The sequence below is a fragment of the Phaethon aethereus genome, assembly GCF_964289735.1.
Source record: "Phaethon aethereus genome assembly, chromosome: 25".
Lineage (NCBI taxonomy): Eukaryota > Metazoa > Chordata > Aves > Phaethontiformes > Phaethontidae > Phaethon > Phaethon aethereus.
In genome coordinates, this window is record NC_138601.1 from 5,923,188 (window position 1) to 5,943,232 (window position 20,045).

Sequence of the window (20,045 nt, forward strand, 5' to 3'; positions counted from 1 at the left end):
GAACGAATATATAGCCTAACATTGATTTTCTTTTTTTTTTTTTTCCCCCCCTCTCCCTAGCTTCAGCTTATGTTAAGTGAGTTTCCAGTTGTCAGCATGGGTGCCGTGGAGCTTTGGTTGTAGCTCCATGGCAATTAAGATGTGACCTGGAATGCAATAGCTATAGAAGTGCTCTGCGCTCTGTTAGCTCTACTGCATCCTCTGGTCCAAACAGGAGCTGTGAGTGAAGAGGCTGCCTCCAGAGCGCATTTATGCGATCAGCAGTTCCCAAAGAACTCAGGGGCTTTTGGAATCTGGCCTTTGTTACTAGAGCTCTTAACTTCAGGAGTACTGTCTTCCATAGTGGGGTTGAAATAGTGCCTTTGTCCTTGCAAGAGAGGTGTTTAGCACCTCTTTCCAAGGTTTTAGCACTCTGGAAGCTGTTGTGTAAAAATCTACTTATTTTGCTGTGATTTTACATCATGAAAATTTCCTTCAGGCTGTTTCTCCTCTGCCCTGTTTCCTCTGAGTACACCTGAGAGGTCTGGAGGGGTAGTTTTTGCTGTCTGTCTTCTCCCTCCCCTCAATTCTTTTTTCTCTGGTGGCACTGCTCTTACATGTTATTTGCTAGTACTTTTGGAAAAGAATACAGTAGTAGAAAATCTATGTATACTTCATGATATAATTGTGTATTATGGCACCTTGTAAATGTCAATGTTCAGTCCTACCCTGGGAGAAACCATGTGGAAACCAGACTGGTATGTGAAGAGGTATTTTTTTTTTTTCCCCCCAGGTTATTCCACTTCCCAGGAGAACCTGCAGCTTACTCTTTCTGGAAATGGCTGGTTGCTTCTGACTTGAGAAATCAAGCAGTTACCTTTTCCTGATCTTAATTATGGGAGCAACTTTCAAGCACTTTGTGCTGCTTCCCTGAACTTACATACCCATATAAGAAACTTTTTAAGGGCATCTTTGACTCACTGGCAAAATGCTAGACCCCAAACCAAAATAGATTCCAAAGGTCACTTACTGTTTACGCTCAGCTTTCTGAGTTCTTTGAATCTCTGACTTCAGTTGATAACCTACTATTCTTCTCTCTCTTCTGGGCAGATAGCTTACTGAGTGATAGATTCTTTTAGAGCAGAACAAAGAACATGGATTACACCTCCAGAAAACAGTCTCCTGAAGTGATTCTAGTAAAGGGACAGAGGGAGATGAATGTGCTTCCCATGCGTTAGGCAAATTGTAAGTTGTAATTCATCTGTTGGCTTTGCTTCACTGAGCTTGCAGCCTGTACAGTGATGCGGTGGGTGCAAGTTTATGGTCAAACATCTGCTCCAGAAGTCAAAGGTGGGGCTGCCCCTCTGCTGAGGGCTGTGCAGGAGCTCACCTGGAGGAGTGGGTCAGCTGAGCCTTCCTGGCCAGCTTCACTGAAGCCAGCTTTGGCTGATCTGCTGCAGATGAGTGTGTAAATGGAGGCAGCTGACTTTGCACCAGAGTAGCCGGGGAGTGACTGCATGATCTCTTCTGTTGGCTCCTGCAGAGAGGCAGGAGCGGTTTGGGAGAGAAAATGTCTTTAACTGGCACACCCGCTTAGGCAGTGAACATCTGACTATGGCTTAAATTCTTCAGAGGAGGTAACACAGGCTTTTCTGGGACACTGGATGATTTCCACTGACTGACAATATGGGAGGTTTTTTAGTGCGTTCTGTGTTTTCTTTAATCTCCCATGTCCAAAATACAGTGTTAGGAAGCTGAATCAATGTGCTGTGTTGATTGGAGAAAATACAGAATGTTTGCATTTCAAATGGCTGTGCAAAACAACTTGCTTTCAATTTAGGAGGAAATGAGGATGATTTGGTCAGTAGGAAAAATAACAGATGTGGCTTGCCATTCCTTGTAGCAACTGTTGTCACTGCAGCTAAAACTAGAAGAAGAAATTCCAGAGTCCTTCAGCTTGCTGAAGGTGGGTTGTGCTCTGTACTAAGTATAGCAGCTAAGGGTGAGCATGTGCACGTGCTGTAGTAGTGGCCACTGTTACGCAGATCCTTGCCATGGCAAAAGGTCGACAGGCATTCATAAGTAAGAAATGTTGGCCTTCTGTTTGAGCTTGTTTCCTGAGTAATTAGAGCGTAGGGCATGCGGTCAGGCTTCCCAGGTACTAGTTTGCACTTTACTCTTAACTTCTGTTGTGGCTTGGAGCAGGTAAAATATTTTAATGCCTGTAGATGTTCCTAGGAGTTTGTATAGCGAATAATATGGAAGTACGTAGATGTGAGGCTTTGTTCTGCCAACTGATTCAGGGTCGCCTATGCCAACGGCTGTTAGCCGTGGTCGTTTTTGGCATGAGGAGGTTTGGAGTGTTCTAGCATTCCCTTCTCCAAAGACCATTCTAATCTTCTGATTGTATCAGTTAAATTAACCTAATAATGCTTTTTTATTTGAATTTATATGAGCCATCATCTCTGACTTCTTTATGTTGATTCACAGTCATCATGGTTAGTATCTTGTATTTCTAGTTTCCAGCACGAGAGAGACAACAAGGTGCACTTTTATCCAGAAAAAGAACTTCACATGAGACTGAATTGCCCCCTGCCCATCTCTGATAATCTCAGCAAAGCAAGTAAGCTGTAGAGTGTTGCCTTAACACACATTAAGGGTGCTAACTAACTGGCTGCAGGTAAAGCCACGAAAAGATCATTCCAGAGGATGAGAAGAGTATCTTTAAAAGGCAAAATCTGCCTGTGCATCTTCTGTCTTATTGCATCTTTTTTGAGATACCCAGCAGTGATAAAAGCAAGTGTTGCTGTGGAGGACCGCCCCTCAGCAAGCACGTAGTGGCACTGAGGCTAGTGATGGTTTTATGCTATGAGGTAAGATTTGTTGCAGAGTGGTCTGTTACTGGCTGTGGTGTTATAGCTGGGAAAGCAGACAAGCTTCTGGATGCTGTGCCTTTTTCAGGTCTAACAAAGAAGCTGTAAACGTCAAGCTGGAAAATAGGCTTAGAAACAACAGCTCTTTGTATAATAACTGTAAGTAATTACCATTAGATGACTGAAGAGAAAAAAGCCTGAGTGGTGCCTGAGGAGTGGAGAAGACTACCGGGAGGGAGTAAGTGGATTTAGTCCTCATGGAATAGAGGAGCATGTGTATTTGCTGACGGAGGTCAGGGAGTCATCCCCAGCCCTCAACAGGCTGGAAGTACTGGTTCTGTGGTGCAACTCCTTCCGCAGCAACCCTTGTGTAAGGGGGTCCTACCCTGAGCTGCATGCTCCGTCTGCGCACCCCACCGCTTCCTCCAGTGTTACCCTTCCCTTGCTTGTGTCCGTGCAGGTGTCTTTAGTGGCCGCATTTCTAATGTAGCTTTTAAAAATAAGGTAAAATGGCACTTTAGGAGAAGTTTACTTTATATCAGATCTGCTGAGTGATCGTGTTGAGAATGTTGCTCTGCAGCTGGTTGAATTGGAATAACTGTTGGGAGGTAATCATGGGGGAGGATGGGAGACGGGGAGCAGGAAATAGAGTATCACAGCATCTTAAACAGTCTATCCTGAAAGAATTGTAATAGGGAATGCTAACCCCAAAACTATTTGTGGTTGCAGTAAACTACATCCTACAGGATTTATTAGGAATGTTTTCCTTAGCCTGTGAATGTCTTTGAGCATAGTGAAACCGTAACGGCTTTTTCAGCTCCTGGCAACTTTACACTGGGATGCGGCAGGTGAACTGCTATCCAAATGGTAACCTGCATCTGAGACTGTTGATTCATTAAGCAAAAACCTTGGAAAAGGAGATGGTCCTGAGGCAGCATTGCCATTACAGAACAGTGTGTTGAAGAGGAAAATAGTTGAGTGACTTCAGATAACACTTTTCTCCTTCCTTCTGGTTGCATATTTATTTTGTAAGTCAAAAGGTGAGGCCTACCTACAGTCATAGCATTCTTTGACCACGATTAGCACAAGGTTTGGGTTTGTACTTAGTAGTGAGAGGGCAGATGCTTGTGCTTGGAGCAGCGAGGGAAGAGGGTTCTGTTAAACTCATGCCCTTGTGCAGTGAGAACCTTCCCTTTCTGTGCAGTTGCAGCTGTCCATCCTTGAAGGTGCTGGTGGTGTCTAGCAAGGAACTTTGCATTAGTCTCAGTTGTCCAGTTTATTTTCCAAATGTTTATTGTCTCAGGATAATACTAATTTGTGTAGCACTGTGAAGAGTGTAGACTTTGTTAACTACATTCCGAGTATGGTTACAAGCGAGCCAACATCTATTGTGTTTAAGCCTGCTTGCTGTTAGGCGTTCTTTTTGTAACTAGTGTGGAACTATGTTTTGAGAGAATTCTGTGTTTTCAAAACTAGATATATTCTGAGTAATAAATCACGGAATAAAAATAAACTTTGAGCATAGTTTCTATTATAGTATTCATAGGGTCTGATCTCAAAATTTCTCATTTTCCTGTTGGCTCACACAGCTTCTAAACCCATCAGAGCTTACTACGTGTACAGTTAAAGCGTGCTGTCTCATAACCTGCAAAGTCCTAGTTCTTCCTCAAGTGGAGAAAACCGTTCTGTCATGTCGGTAATTTTGACATGGATGCTGGAAGTACCAGTTTCCACTTCCATTTTAATTTTTATCTTGTTTCCACATCGGTCTCTACTGAGCTTGTGGTTACTGCTGTCTTCTGACTAGGTTCACCCTGTGCTCGTGGTGCGTACCCTGATGGTGTGAGGTGTTTCCTGCCTTGCTTGTTGCTTGTATCAACACAGATTTTCAGTGTGTTTTCTTTGGAGTTTTTTCTTTATTTCTGCAAATATACCTAATGTAGGGACCATTTATTATAGAGGAAGACTGAGACCCTCTGGATATTTCTCAAACAGAATTAAAATTCCTGTCTCTTTTTTTCTTCTCCTGAATCACAATATGCAAATTTGAGGTCTGATGATAGTAAAAGAACCAGGGGGGAAAATTAGCTTGAAGTGAGATGCTTCCTGAGGTGGCATTCCCGTGAGGGCAGTCATATTTTATCCGTTGTTTCCTTTAAAGTTGTACATAATTACTGTGAAAGATTCATAAACTGCCAGCTCATGCTCTTGACTGAAGTCTCCTGTTTAGTGAATGCATCTGTGATCTCGTCTTTACATTGAGGCTTGTCCAATCTTGATCCTTCGTTCCTGTCTTAACAGTATGATTGTGAGCTTAGTCCTAACATTGGAAGGCTGGATGATGACCTGAAACTTGTACTGCTTTAGTCAATAAACTCGTTTCATAGCTTTAGTCTCTCCTGACAGATGTTACGGACTCTCTGAACTTAGTTGGCAAATAATGGATTTGAATTATTTTCAAAGAGAGCTGTTGATGTTGGTGAGTAGCTCAGAGGTTGAGAGATGCTTCGTTTCATTTATCTGCTCCCTGTTCTCTCCACAGGAAGTCTGTGAAGTCCCGAAGCCGAAGTCCTGGGTATTCAAGACACTCATCATCCCACAGTAAAAAGCAGAGGTCTGGGTCACGCAGTCGCCATTCCAGTATATCACCGACAAGGCTACCGCTGAACTCCAGTCTGGGGGCAGAACTCAGCAGGAAGAAAAAGGAGCGAGCAGCAGCAGCAGCAGCTGCGGCCAAGGTGGATGGGAAGGAGGCAAAGGGCTCACCTGTTTTCCTGTCTAGAAAGGAGAACAGCCTAGCTGAACTTAAGGAGTCTGGAACAGAATCTAAAAAGGTCGTCAAAACTGTTAAATCTGAAAAATCATCATCAGATACAGAATTAGTTAATTTACTGTGTACAAATGCAGAGACTAAAGCCCCTGCAGAGACAACAAAAGTCAAGGCAGAGGAGAACTCTGAGAGGAAACATCCTGTTCCAGTTAGAGATTCAAAGCAGACGGGAACAAAAGACTTGAAGCCTGTAGCAGTGGTAGAGGACCTCCTATCTCCAAAAGAGACAGACGCAGCAGAGAAGGAGATTCCACCCCCGCTACCCTCAATAAAATCTCCTCCTCCGCCTCTGCCGACAACCACACCACCACCTCCAACTCCACCATTGCCACCTTTGCCTCCATCACCTGCTGTTCCACCTTTGCCGCCATCCCAACTGACTCCCGTTCCGGTCCCTACTTCAGCCCCAACGTCTTTGCCATCTTCTTCCCACCCAAGGACGTCTACTTTATCCTCTCAGGTGAACTCTCAGTCCTCTGTCCAAGTCGCTACAAAAACACAAGTGTCTGTGACGGCTGCTATCCCACACCTGAAAACTTCAACATTGCCTCCGCTTCCGCTCCCCCCTATTTTAGTTGGGGAAGATGACTTGGATAGGTAAGGTCACGCAAGAGCATCCTGTTTGCATTTAAAAGCAAAACATTAAAATAAACAGATTCTTTTGTTTAGTTTGATAGTTACTAGCTTATCCTGCAGAGTACACTGAGGACAATGCCACGGGTATAAATGCACTATTGCACGGCCATTCCTGATTTTGGCCTTGTCAGGATTATGTGGAAAGTTTTATGATCCTGTGCAGGTAGTTACATCTTATCTTGGTGAGAAAGAGAGGTTTGGCTGCTGTTTTCATGCCGGTTAGTGAAGGCTTCACATTGCTCTTTGTTCATATTTATTACAGTAATGAAACATGGATCGGGAATTATGCACCCCTTTTCGTTGCAGCCATTCGCACAGGCTTATTTTGAAATTGCTTTTTTGTTTAATTCCTCCAAAACCTGTATAAGTAACAGGAAGGTGCTTAACAATTCCAACACAAGAACACAAACCAGAGCTATTTCTGTTCCAAATTCCTCAAACGTGCAGGCCATGCCTGCATGTAAAAAATGGCATTAGTTTAACTTGGGTATTGTCTTAATTACTGAATAATTAATACAATCCTTATTGCTTAAGGAGTAGGTATTGGTTGTCTGAAAAAGAGTTTGAAAATGAAAGAGTGAAACTACACCTGCTTCAACTTTCTGTTTCCTATCATTTTTAATCAAAACAAGCAGACGTAATTGTCCTGTAATTGTAGCTCTCACTGCTCTGGGTCTTGGCTGGTGGTGGTCTTGTGCTTCTAATATGAACTTGTCTGAAGAACCTTACTGTGGGGGTTTTTTTGGTGTGGAGGAAGAGGAGAATGGAACAGAATATCCAAAATGGAGGTGGAGAAGAAGAAAAACAAACTATTTTTTCCCCTTTTTCTAGCTGTTAATATGTTGTAGTACTGTTAATGTAAGGTCATCGCTGTTTGGGTATTTTTCCTACTTGATTGGCTTAGCCTGTAGTTCCCTAACAAGTTCTGTGTCTTTCCAGCCGTCGCTAAAGATGTACTAGGTGTCTCATTGGTTAGTAAAGCATGTTTTTTAATGAATAGTGTGTTACATGATAGTTACGACTTGATATAATTACCCTGTGGTTTAAGTGAACACGGTATCTTACATATTCTGATTCATTTAATGGATTTTCATGGTATGTCCTGGTATCTATGTCAATTAGGATAATGTTGTCACTGCGATCAACACAGAAGTTAGACTTCTGCATGTTTATGTTGCCCTTCCTAAGCTTTGTAACATTGTTCAGCGATTATCTATTTAGCTTAAATATATTTGTCATGAGCAGTAACTTTTAACAGGTTGCAGGTTTTTCCCAATTCAAATGCCAGTCTAAGCAAGATTCTGCTGCTGTGATCCTTTATTTCCAAACACAGAAATTTTGTTGCAAATACAGCAAATTTTTTTAGCCACTCGCACCTAGAGCTCTTTTTCTTTTTTTTTTACCACCCAGATGCGGCTTAGTTTTGTAAAAGTTTTATTTCTGCCATCACTATGAGCTTAGGAGTGTGGGCAAAAATACAGCTGGTTGCTAAGCTTAGTAAATGGATTTACAGTGACTTTTTCCCAATAAAAGGATGGGAAATCCTGCTTCGTTTTGCTGAGTCTAGCGACAGTTGCGTATGGCACTGACTGTGTACAGAAGCACACTCTTAACTGACTTTGTATTTGCGAGCAAAACTTTTCTTAGACTTTTGCTTCCATATGCTGAGACTGGGAGAACACTCCAGCTCTGAGACTGTGGTAAGCGTAGAATTTGGAAACACATTTTGAAGCGCCCAAGTACAAAACACCTCGTTCAATTGGAGACTCTTTAACCTTTCTCAATGCCGAGCTCTCAAGATTTGCCATCTGTCTGTAATGCTTTTAGACTTCACAGCGGTCAAGGTGCACTGTGGGTCGGTTCGCCTAGCAGGAGGAGAGGAAAGGCTGTTTAAAAGCAAATGTTAGAAACTTTGTAGGTGTTTGTTGTTGCACTCCGAAGTTGCATGGCTTGCATAGGTTCCTGGGAACATCTGACTGACTGTTCACAGCGCTAACATAGTTGAAAATGCAGACCTGGCTGATCGCGTTCCTGCTATTTTAGGGGAGTGGAAGAAAGGAGGTAGCTTCTAGGAGCCTTTGTTAGGCGGTTGGTGTTTGCACTTTGTCACTTTTTTTGCTTGGGCAACTCTGAAGGGTCTGTTTGGCTTCCTCGCTTTGAAAGAAACGCTTGATAAAACGCCCAAACCTTCTGGGGGTAACTGAAGTTGCAGTAACCATCTAGTAGCACTAGTGCTGATATGCAACTAGATTAACTAAGCAGCTGTAGGTAACTAAGCACGGATAACAGCGTGTCAGCGAGAAAACGGTAGCTATTTGGTGCATCTCTCGGGAGGCTGGGCACCTGCAGGTTAAACCTACGAACACACCTTTGCCCTTCCCGGGAAAGTCTTGCAAAGAAGTTGGCTTTTGATGTGTGTCTAGAAAAAGGCTGAATCTTTTTGACAGGGTCAAAGGGCCCAAGCTTAGCATATATATTAGGTATTTAAATACTATCAGGAGCAAATTAATTGCCAGTTAGAAGTGGATTAAACACAAAGCCGAATAAACAACTGCTTTTTTGTTACGGTGAATGTTCAATCTGTAAGAACTGGACATTAGATCAGTGCTTCAAATACACGTATGAAAGCTGTAAAGAAAGCAAAACCTAGTTGAGCTGCTCTGCTGGAACAAAGTCTCTTGCCTTCTACATGTGGTTGTAGGCCCTGGCTGTCTAGATCCCACTTTGAAGAACCTCTTCTGAGGTTTAACATGGATTCTGCCTTGAAGTGATTATTCTGCGCATTAAGAACTTGCAGTTTATGGGGAGCAGGCTTCAGCCCATACATCTCTCCTGCTTCTGGTGTTTCTAGGATGTGTACCACTGGTAGTAGTGCCCGTCGGTGGATGCTTTCCTCCAGAGGTCTGGGCTGGCGTGGTATGCAAATAGCTCCACAGCTGCCTGGTGACTTCTTAGCAGTGGGATAAGATTGCTCCCCCGTCTCTTACAGAAGATGTCCCAACTCAGTGCCAGAATAGTATCCTTCTTCGTCTTGCTTGTTTCTTGACTATATTTCACAAGAGATTTTTGTGCAAATTAGGCAGTGTCTAATAAAAAAATTGGGAAAATGACCTACTTCCACCACTTCATTTATGCGGAGTTCTCTGCTGGAGCGTTAGACCTGGTGATGCTGACAAAGAGCAAACCTCTTGCTGGCTGCCCTAAAAATGAACCTTGGAAGGTTGTTCGTACCTCTTAATCTTCCCCCCACACCTCAGTGAAGGGGAGATTTGCATGGAGCAGAATTCCTGATTATTCAGACATAGGAATTTTCCCTCCTGCATACATGAGGGAGAAATTACGTTCTGCTTATGAGACTTTTGCCAGTCTAAACCAAGCTTCTGATACCATTGGTAATTTGATATATGTATTTTTTTAAAGTCAACTTTTGGTTTGTCAGCAATATTCATAAGTTACAGCTACATTTCAGTCCTTGCTAAGAAGTTAGAAGTTACTTAAGTAGAGAGATTTAATTCTAGGTTCGTATTTATAGCAGTCCTTAACAAGTCATGTATTTAATTTCACTACGATAAATTAAGTAAATAGAGGAAGTAAGGGTCAGAAAGTGGGTGCTGGCTGATAACCTGAACTGTCTTACAGGAAACTCAGAATAACTACTTACTTGTGCAAATTGAGCAAGTTCTAGTTGCAGAGCGCGGTGTGTTTATTTGAGGACAGTGGCTCAAACCTAACACTTTTCTCTCCTGATGTATTATCATTGTAAAATTTAAGGCTGTTTGGTTTTATACTTGGCTATGCCAATTTTGGCACTTAAACTTGGGTTCCTAACTTTTATGTTCTCAAATAGAGAGCTGTTGTCCTACAGTAGGCTTTTTTGTTTGTTAATTGGCTGTTAAGTCTGACTTTTGTATTGTATTAACTTTTCGGAGTTTAGTCCAAAAGAGATTCTTCCTCCAAAACCTGTGAAGAAAGATAGAGAGCAGAGACCACGACACTTACTCACGGACCTCCCGCTCCCTCCAGAGCTCCCTGGAGGGGATCCATCTCCTCCTGACTCCCCGGAACCAAAGGCAGCCACACCACCTCAGCAACCGTTCAAAAAGAGACCAAAGTAAGGCTGGCTTGCTTTTTTTTTTTGGTAGCTTTTTTGAGTTGAACACAGATGACAGTCTAGGTTTCCGAAGCTTTAGGTTTCAGTGTGTACTGCAGCACTCCTAGCAGAGGTGACTTCATGCCCTGTGCTCCATGTGGAGATGGCACTGTTGAAAGTGCAGTCATTTTTGAAATTGAACCTGGCAGCTGCTTTGCCAGCTCTCAGCAGCTCCCCACCATTTACTGGATGGGGAGAACACTTCATGTGCACTTACTTGTAAAACTTTAGCTAGATTTAGTTCAGTTTTATAAATTCTTTTGTCCCCAGACTTGTTTGAGTGCTGTCTTTATTGAGGGAAGTGAAATGTGGAGAAAACAAGTTCATATTTCTGTGTTTTCTTACGGTATATCAACTGTTTCCTGTGGGTTGTTTCATATTTGCATCACTCACAGCTGAAGGCCGCTTCCCCATCTATTTGAGAATTAACAGTACGGCAGCTTGGGAAGAAGGCAGTGTAAATGGTGTACCAAACGGAGACTACGGTTCAGGCTCTCTGCTGAAGCTGTGATGCATTCCGTTGTCTTCTCCTTTGACGCTTTCAATGGTAGAATAGCTGGAGTGTGCTGTATTCAATCTCCAGCCACATCTACCCTGAAAGCACTCTCATCTTTTGATTTAGCCTATAGCCTGCAGGCCAAAGAAACTTCCTGACGAGTGTCCCCATATAAAGCTCATGGTGCTTCTAGGAATTGGTTATTCCAAATAGGAGACAACCACCTTTTCTTCATGCGCAACTGAAGTATTGGTCATGTTGCAAGGCATATACAACTTCCCCTGATGATAAAATTTATGCAGTTGTCAAGGGAGCAAGCTCTCTTGGCCTTTTGTGCACAGAGTGCTAGCTACACTTTCTTTTAACTAAAAATCAAATGTCCAGTGTTTCTGCAAAAGATTCCAAATGTTGGTTTTTATCCTACTGTAGTATAATTCTTTGGTATTTTTTTAGATAAAGATACTGGTTTGGTTCTCCTTCAAACTACTCTCATTATATACTTTTAACTGAAATCTTTGTAGAAATCTGTGTAGCTAACTGTGTGCCCCAGGTAGGCTATAGCAAAAAGGTTCTGCTACCTCAACGTCTGTGGAAATGAGGTGGCATAATATCCATTTTGCTTGTCTTCCCCACTCTTCACACTCCTCACTTCCCCAGGAGGAACAGTGTATTGCTCATTAGCCGTATGCAGCTGGTAAATGCATAAGTGAAGTGAAAAGATCTGATAGTGAGACTGTTCTGCTGGCACGCTTTAGTGTCTGAAGGAAATAGAAGGCTAATATTCCTGTATAGCAGTGCCTGTACCTGGAGTAGTTGAGATTATATCGCATAATTCATTAAACTCTACTGAACACTTGGTTGCTAGGAGTATAAAGACAGAGTGCCTGACCTTTGCTTTTTGTTTTTAGGTTACAGCTTAAGACAGTCAAGTGGGCATTTGGTTGTGGGATGGCGGGTGAGGTGGTGTACTTGGGTGTCTTAACAGTCCTCTTCCCTCTTCCAGAATCTGTTGCCCTCGGTATGGGGAAAGGAGACAGACGGAAAGCGACTGGGGGAAGCGTTGCGTGGACAAATTTGATATCATCGGGATTATTGGAGAAGGGACATATGGACAGGTGTACAAAGCCAAGGACAAGGATACAGGTAAGGATGCCAAGTGGCTTCAGATTGACTCCACTTCTTTAGGCCTTGTTACTGTAGGTGTGCTTTAAAACCCATTCCAGCGTTAGCAGTGTTGCCGGTTAACGATGAGTACCTGTAGAACTAGAAACGGCTCCAGCCCTCGAATAAGCATTTACATCAGATGATTTCAAAATGGGCAAAAGAAGAAAAGCTCTGCAATCCAGGTGACTGTGAGTTAGTGCCCAGCTGCCCTCTCTGCTGGTGAAATCATGTGCGCTGTGTGTACCATTTGACACTTGGTCAGATGGTTGTGGTAGATATAGCTATGGCAGCCATAGGTGCCCGCTGAATCCCTGCTTTTTAAATGTGCCTTTGTCAGACTTTGTTGTAGCAGAGCTTGTGAAAGGGACTAGAGTGGTTTTCAGGGTAAATTTAAGTTCAACTGTGTGACTTTCCTCTGAAGCAGATTAGGAGGAGCACTGGTGTCATCTGTCTTGAGTTGTTGGTGTGATAACTTATGTCAGAGTGATGTAACAAAAATTAGTAGGGTGGTAACTGGAGCTGACTCTGCTATTTCTTGGTGGATGTTGGCTGTGCTCGTAGCTACTTTCAGCTTCTCCTTGGAAACCCACAGAGTTGTTAGCGGTGATGTGTGCGGAGGCTTAGACTCTGGCTTGTTCTGGCAGGTGAATTGGTGGCTCTCAAGAAGGTGCGACTGGACAACGAAAAGGAAGGCTTCCCCATCACGGCCATCCGTGAGATCAAAATACTTCGGCAGCTGATCCACCGCAGTGTTGTTAACATGAAGGAAATTGTCACAGACAAACAAGATGCACTGGATTTCAAGAAGGACAAAGGTAGTAGTTGCTGCAGGGTGTGGTTTCGATTAGCCAAAGAGGTGATGCAACCTCTTTGCAAACCCTTCCATGTGTTTATTCTTAGTGTAAAGCCAGAAATCTAAACCCTGATGTAGATTTTCTTTTTTGCATTCCTCCTTGGTATATAGTTCCAGCAAGTTTGGCCTCTGGATTTGGCCTTACATCAAAGGATAGATTCCAGTTAAAATGAGTTGTCGCACTACAGAGCGGAGGTAGACACGGTCTTAAAAGGGTGCATTGCATTCCTGTAGAGTCACAGAAGAGCAGTGTTGGGGGGGGGAAACCTTTACATGGTCACTTTTAACACTGACTAGTAGCAACAAACTTACTAACAATGTGAAAATTATCTGTCCTCTGTCACTGTGGAAGAAGGCTGTTCTAGCATCCCACTAGCTTTTGTCTGGGGCCTTCTCTTCCATGGGAGAGAAGGGAACGAAATGGATAGGCAAATGTGACCAGGATTTCAAAGGATTTATTTTGGGCGTGTATTTCGATTTCAGATGTCAGCTTGATGCATTGGAGGGGCTACTTAGTTGCTTTGAAGTTTTTTTTTCTACCCTCGGAGGGGGGGAATCTCCTAGGATGCCCAGTAAGCCCTAAATATCACAAGACTGCATTACGGAAAATGCCAACAGAACACATTCAACAGTGCACAAAAAACAAGACTATTTCAGCAACTGAATCTACTTTCATTCCTCCTTTTTCTTTGTCTCTCCTCTCTTGTCTTAAATCGTTTCTCTCTTTATTATACCAGGTGCCTTTTACCTTGTGTTTGAGTACATGGACCATGACCTAATGGGGCTGCTAGAATCTGGCTTGGTACACTTCTCAGAGGACCATATCAAGTCTTTCATGAAACAGTTAATGGAGGGTCTGGATTATTGTCACAAAAAGAATTTCCTTCATCGTGATATTAAGTGCTCCAACATCTTATTGAACAACAGGTAACCTGGGAGTAGATACAACCCTGCATGTTTCCACCAGTGGTGTGATGGGTGGTTGTAATTAAGCAGTGGCTTTCCTGGGTGCTGCTGCAGGCTGAGAAAGCAGCTCCTGCTGTGAGAGTGTAACTAACAGCCCTAGCAACCTTCTACTTAACTTGCTGTTGGTAGCAGTCTCTCCACGTGAGGCACTCTGCTCACTGTTTTGCAGCTCCTTACAGGTAACTTTCTTTCATGTTGACTTGAAGTAAATGGATCTCTGTGTACACTTGGTCTCCATGGTATTTTGGCAAAAATACTGTTTATTGAAAGTGCTTGTATGCAGAGAAACCATTGACAGTTAAGGTAGGAAGTAGCAGTTCTCCGTGAATGCGCTCTCCTCTCTAGATAGCAATGTTTGGCAGTAACGTAGATTGTCACAGAGTACATAACAATTATTCATTTGCTGTTAATTCTCAAGTCTGTATCTGGATACCCATAAGAAAACTTTGAGCCTGTGGAATAATCCTGTGCACAATTGCATCCACATGTCTGGATATCCATCTAAAAATTTTCTCTGGGACATTGGTCTGTTGGGAAGGGTTTGTGATAAGAGATGAGACTGAATTACTGCCTTCCCTCCCACCCTGTTTCTTTAAAGTATTAAATAGGATTTGGAAAATTAAGACTGGCATATCCAAAAGTAATTACTGCAAACATCACTTTGTTAGGCCTTTCTATGACATGGGGAGATTTCCTTATGTTTTACTGCTTGCAGCACGTGAGCCTAGCTGTGATTCAAACCAGTGACTGTTTTTTGTCTTTCAGTGGGCAAATCAAACTTGCAGATTTTGGACTCGCCCGACTCTACAGCTCGGAGGAGAGGTGAGGCATAGCGGCATGGAGGAAGGGGGAAATGGCTTGTACAGGTGGAATGAGCTCCTTTCTTCCAAGTGAAGGGACTATGTGGATATTAAGAAATCCTGGCATTGCCAGAGAAATTATTTCCAGTGTAAGTGGCAGAACGCATCTCCAGCTGTTGGAGAAATGTAATCCTGGCTGGTGTTAATAGCCTTCCATTAGACAAACCAGATGATAAGGACCAAAACATTTTCTCTGCTTGCTGTGGACCTGCCATGGACCACGTTTTGCTCTGAGATCAGTCACTATTTGGTCATGGTAGCCTGCTGCTGCCTGTTGCGGGTCAGGATTTTTCTGTTTTGGGTGCTCACAGCCTGCTGCCTAGTGCACGCAGGCAGACTTGTAAAATCTGTGATACCTCATCAGCTTTATTTGACTCAGGCAGATGCTATGAAAGTCTAGACACTTGAAAGCCCACTGCTTCTGCTTACATGCCTACTTCTGCAGTTTGAAAGCAATAATTACAGTTTGTAAGGGATTTGTGGCTCTTGTTGTCAATTTACATTTGCATCTTGCATTCCAGCCGTCCGTACACAAATAAAGTCATAACATTATGGTATCGACCTCCCGAATTGCTGCTAGGTGAGGAGCGTTACACACCGGCCATAGATGTGTGGAGCTGTGGGTAAGTGCCTGGTTTGTAGCTCTTGTCCTGTTTGGGCTGTGAACATCAGGACGTGAATAGAATAGTTCTAATGGAAGGTAGTCTTTGATCTGTGCTCATTTCTGAAACTATATGTATTCCAGCTAGGCAGAGACTGTTGTGATAGTGTAGGAATACTTTCAGAATTCTGTGCTTTGAGGAGATAGGTGTGTGTCACCTAACTAAAGCTATACGATTTAGTTAAAAACTCCTAGAATGAGACTTTTCTTGGTATTGGTGTGTGAGAGCATAAAAGGTATCCTTGCTATTTAAAAACCAAACCAACCACCCTTTGCTAGTGATGTACCACTAAGATCAGAAGGGGTGACAAGCTTCCTCTGTGCTGGCCATAGCTTCAGAGTATGGCTTTAGTGACCGAATAGAGAAGTTTTCTGTAACCTCTTCAGATTGCTCTGTTTGTCACCTCATTTTTTCAGCTAAATCCAGAAAACATTTTAAAGTAGAAATTTCAGGTTTTTAATAGTGTAGGGAGCCTCATGAACAGGAGGAGTCTGGGCAGTTCAGCCACAAAGATAAAACATTTTCCAAGTGATTCAGAACCAGTGACTCGAGGATTCAGCATTCAGAAGTGGGGATGGATTTCCCAAAGCGTGTACTTCCTGTTGTGGTATTCACAGGTAAACTTTCAGCAGAGCTTAGTGTACAAACAACAAAGGCTTGTACAAATCAGGCCGTGCTAATTACTTCGGGAAACTCCGGCCACGAGGTCCCGTTGCTGTTCAGTGTCCTGTGCCAAATGAGTGGGGTTAGCCCAGTGCCAGCGGGCAGGTGCCTGTATCAGACCACGGCTATATTGGGCACTGATGGTCACTTCTGTCGGAAGGCGTAAGGGTAGATGTTAAGGACTGAACGAGTCACAGTTATCCCCTCCCTCCTTCTCTGCTTTCCCTTCCAGCTGTACAAATGTTGTGTGTGCGTACAAACGTTGTGCGTACAAGGCTATATCCTGTGCTTGGCAGTGACAAACAGTACGCTACTGGCAGCTGAGGATAATTTGGGCCAGCAGATATCCCTCAGTAAAGCTGAAAAGATAAATAGGCTGAATCTGGAGGAAAATGAGATGCCTGACTGTTTTCCTTGTCATGCTATTGACACATCCTTCTTTCCCTGCAAAGACTTAAAGCGTGAAGCCTGTGACGTGTTAACCAGCCTACTAGTGAGTGTTATTTCCCAGCTGCATATAGAATTGGTGACTCTGTACACATAGGTTAGTTTGTCAGTTCTCAACTACAAGCCCTGATGCAAATAACTCTCCTCGGGCAAACCTGCTTCTGAATAGAAACGCTGCAGTGTTCAAACGATCATCCCAAGGGTTTGCTGTCGTGACCTCTTGCTTTTCCTCTTTCCAGCTGTATCCTCGGGGAACTGTTTACAAAGAAGCCTATTTTTCAAGCCAATCTGGAACTGGCTCAGCTTGAATTAATCAGGTAAAGCATTGCACATGCATGCCTATGAGAAGAGGCACTGCAGAAACTGCTCATGCACACAGTCTTTGTGTTATAAGAGCCCTCTTTCTCTAATCTGCCTGCAAAATAGGACCAGCAAATGACTGTAACTGCAAATGTGAGTAGTTAGGCATTTAGGTGTCCGTGCCTACCATCGAGTGCATGGCTGCTAATGTACGCACCCTCAGTAAACTTTGCTGTTAGTTGAGTGCAAAAATCATGAACCTAAATTACATCTTGCACTGAAAATTCATTGTGTTGGATGGTGTGTAAACAGGTAAGCGTTTTTCCTCTTCCTGATACATCCTTTTTAACCTGAGGGTTATCTAATCTTTGTTGAAGTGTGCCCAGACCTAGGTTATTGGTATAGTAAGTTGCATAGAAAGGAAATGTTTTCACTCGGGTTGGTGACTCTTCTCTTCCTAGCTGCCTTTCACCTGCTGATTGTACTCTGCTTTTCTCGTTCTCAGCCGGCTCTGTGGGAGCCCCTGTCCAGCGGTGTGGCCAGATGTCATCAAGTTGCCCTACTTCAACACTATGAAACCGAAGAAGCAATACCGAAGGCGCCTGCGTGAGGAGTTCTCCTTGTGAGTTTTGTTAGAAGAGAGGATAAGTGGCTGCGTGGGGGTTATGGCCTTCTGTTACGTTGTGCGACTCATCTGCTGTCTTTTGGCTCTAGTCTACCTGGCAGGATAAAGCAGTGCTTCCCCTTCTTGCCTTCTGCTGCCCTCTCCAGGAGGACTTCTCCCATCTGGGGAAGGCTGGAACGGGGTCACTGTCCCCTTTCTAAATATCTGCCACAGGTGCCTCCCGGAGGGATTCCCTGCCTCTGCACCCTTGTGACACTTCTAGCTGGGGTCTGCACCTGGAAAGCACACTTGACAGTATGGCATTCTCGCAGTGCCGAGGCTGTCCGACTTCAGAGAAGTGCTGTCTGGGAGGGGATTGTAGTTGTGTGATAATCTTGTGGGATTTGTAGCAGAATTGCTCTTCATAAATGGCAAAAATTAGACTGAAGATATCACGTATCTGATGTCTCTTCTGTTGATGTCTTTGAGCTGCTGCATCACATAGTAATAAATTTTGACTGCATGGATTTCTCTTAGGCCTGAGGTGTCTCTCTGAAAGTGGGCTTCTCCCCTTGTTCGGAACAACCCCTTAACTCAGCCATATTTCTAACTCTCTACGCAGCATTCCTTCGTCTGCTCTCGACCTGCTGGACCACATGCTGACGCTAGACCCTGGCAAGCGCTGCACAGCAGAACAGGCCCTGCAGAGTGACTTCCTTAAGGATGTTGACCTCAGCAAAATGGCACCTCCAGAGTAAGTTCCAGCTGGCGTCCTCCACTGCAGTGGGCTCCCGGCTAAGGAGCTTTGGGAAGGAGCCACTGGCTTGGCCTTGAGGTTTTTTTCAGTCAGAATTAAGTTGTTATTTCTGGGTTCTTTTCTTGACTCTGCCCTTGCATTTTGTTGTATGGCTGAGCAAATAGTTCTTCTTATGCTGTTGGTTTTCTACCTGATAACAGGCTGGTTTTATAAAGTTCAGTTTAATGCTTGTAAGGTGCTCTAAAACTCTGTTGGAAGATACACAAGAGTAACGTGTAACACATCCCTGTCCTCTGTGCCAGGGAGGACTGGCCAGGCCTCGTTTATGCTGCTTGCTAATTGGAGAGTGGTGGCTGAGCTGTCCGCTGCAGCTCTTTTCTCTGACTCCAATCAAGCAGATTATAAACTCCGCTCTAGCTGCTTTGCAGGCAGATATGGCAGTAGTTTTTGAGATTCCTGTTTCCTTCCAAGTTAAAGGCAGCGCTTTCTTGAAGCCACCAGACTCTCAAAGCTTGGCGAACTTGCATTAGTTGGGGCTTGTGTGCATTGTAGCTAACCCAGTCCGTTCAGGAGTGAGACCCCCATGCAAATGAAATTATTTACGTGCAGTTATGCTGCCTTTCCTGGTTCTAGGACTTGCCCCTTCTTGGTTTAATAGTATGGTTGCAGTCAGAGGAACATCTGTGCTTCGCTTACGGCCCTAAAAACGTTCTGTGGTCTTTGAGAATTAAATGGGTTTTCTCGCCATGTTCCTTAACTGCTAAGTATTGTTCTCTTCCAGCCTTCCCCACTGGCAGGATTGCCACGAGCTGTGGAGCAAGAAACGCCGGCGGCAGCGGCAAAGCGGGATTGCAGTAGAGGAGCCACCGTTATCAAAAGTTTCTCGGAAAGAAACTACCTCTGTTACAAGCACAGACACTGTCAAAAACAACAGCAGTCCTGTGCACCCGCAGCCTGCCCAGATCAAAACAGAGTCTGGGACTGGAGATGCAGTAGGTCAGTGCCCAGTCTGGTCTGTAGAAGGCTCCTCCTGATATGTTACCTCCGTGTTGTCTCTGGTCTGGGAGTGGGAGGCTTATGTCTATTGTCAAGCCAGTCTGGTTCTTTCACCTCTACTACAGAAAGGGCATTTCAGACTCTTCCTGTCCTGATTATTATTTTTCTATCTTTTCTTTTTGTCTCTGCTGTGAAAACTAGTGGCTGCAGAGCATTCTGTCTGGTCTTCAGAAGTCACTCACTGATAAGCTGACTGTGAATTTGTTCTGTGAGTTATTATTGGTTCCAAAGCATGCTTTCCTGGAGAATAATGAAAGGAATCATTGAGTCACTTCGGCCAGCAAAGTAACAGATAATAGGCTGGAAGGTACAGCTATGTAAAGAGTCTGACATATAGCTGATCAAACTATGTAAAGATTAGGCATGGAGTGTAACAGACTAGTGGCTGGTGGGCAAAAGAGTACTTTATTGCACTTTGCCTGTTGCAGGAAAGATCACTTGGTCATAAAGACTTGTGGGATCAGGACTTGGGCACCGTTTCCAAAACTGATCAACCTTCCACTGTCTAAAACATGGTCGGAGGGGAGGTATTTTGATTCCTGGGAATGTAGAGATAATACAAGGCTGCCTAGACCGTGCTGATTGTTCTGTAGAAGCCTTATAAAAAACCCAGATATGGGCTAAAGCTTCCTTTGTGTCAAATGTTGTACTGACAAGTAACAAGGAAGACAGTTCTTGCTCCAGGGAATGCACAATCCATGTGTTCAATGAAACATGGCAGATGGACAAAAGGTGGTGGTTGGATTTAA

The 20,045-nt window shown here is 43.7% G+C and overlaps 1 protein-coding gene across 2 annotated transcripts in view; it reads left to right on the forward strand.

The window, feature by feature from the left end:
* The window catches only part of CDK12 (cyclin dependent kinase 12), a gene marked incomplete at its 5' end in the record, with an annotated part of 28,195 nt that overhangs the window by 1,877 nt on the left and 6,273 nt on the right, over positions 1 to 20,045 (forward strand). For both annotated transcript variants that reach the window (XM_082010704.1, XM_082010705.1), the window contains 11 exons: positions 5,395 to 6,279; positions 10,253 to 10,429; positions 11,968 to 12,107; positions 12,773 to 12,943; positions 13,719 to 13,908; positions 14,713 to 14,769; positions 15,329 to 15,430; positions 16,819 to 16,896; positions 17,385 to 17,501; positions 18,106 to 18,237; positions 19,022 to 19,236. In XM_082010704.1, coding sequence (XP_081866830.1) covers positions 5,395 to 6,279; positions 10,253 to 10,429; positions 11,968 to 12,107; positions 12,773 to 12,943; positions 13,719 to 13,908; positions 14,713 to 14,769; positions 15,329 to 15,430; positions 16,819 to 16,896; positions 17,385 to 17,501; positions 18,106 to 18,237; positions 19,022 to 19,236 — 2,264 coding nt within the window. The remainder of the gene's footprint in view (positions 1 to 5,394; positions 6,280 to 10,252; positions 10,430 to 11,967; positions 12,108 to 12,772; positions 12,944 to 13,718; positions 13,909 to 14,712; positions 14,770 to 15,328; positions 15,431 to 16,818; positions 16,897 to 17,384; positions 17,502 to 18,105; positions 18,238 to 19,021; positions 19,237 to 20,045) is intronic.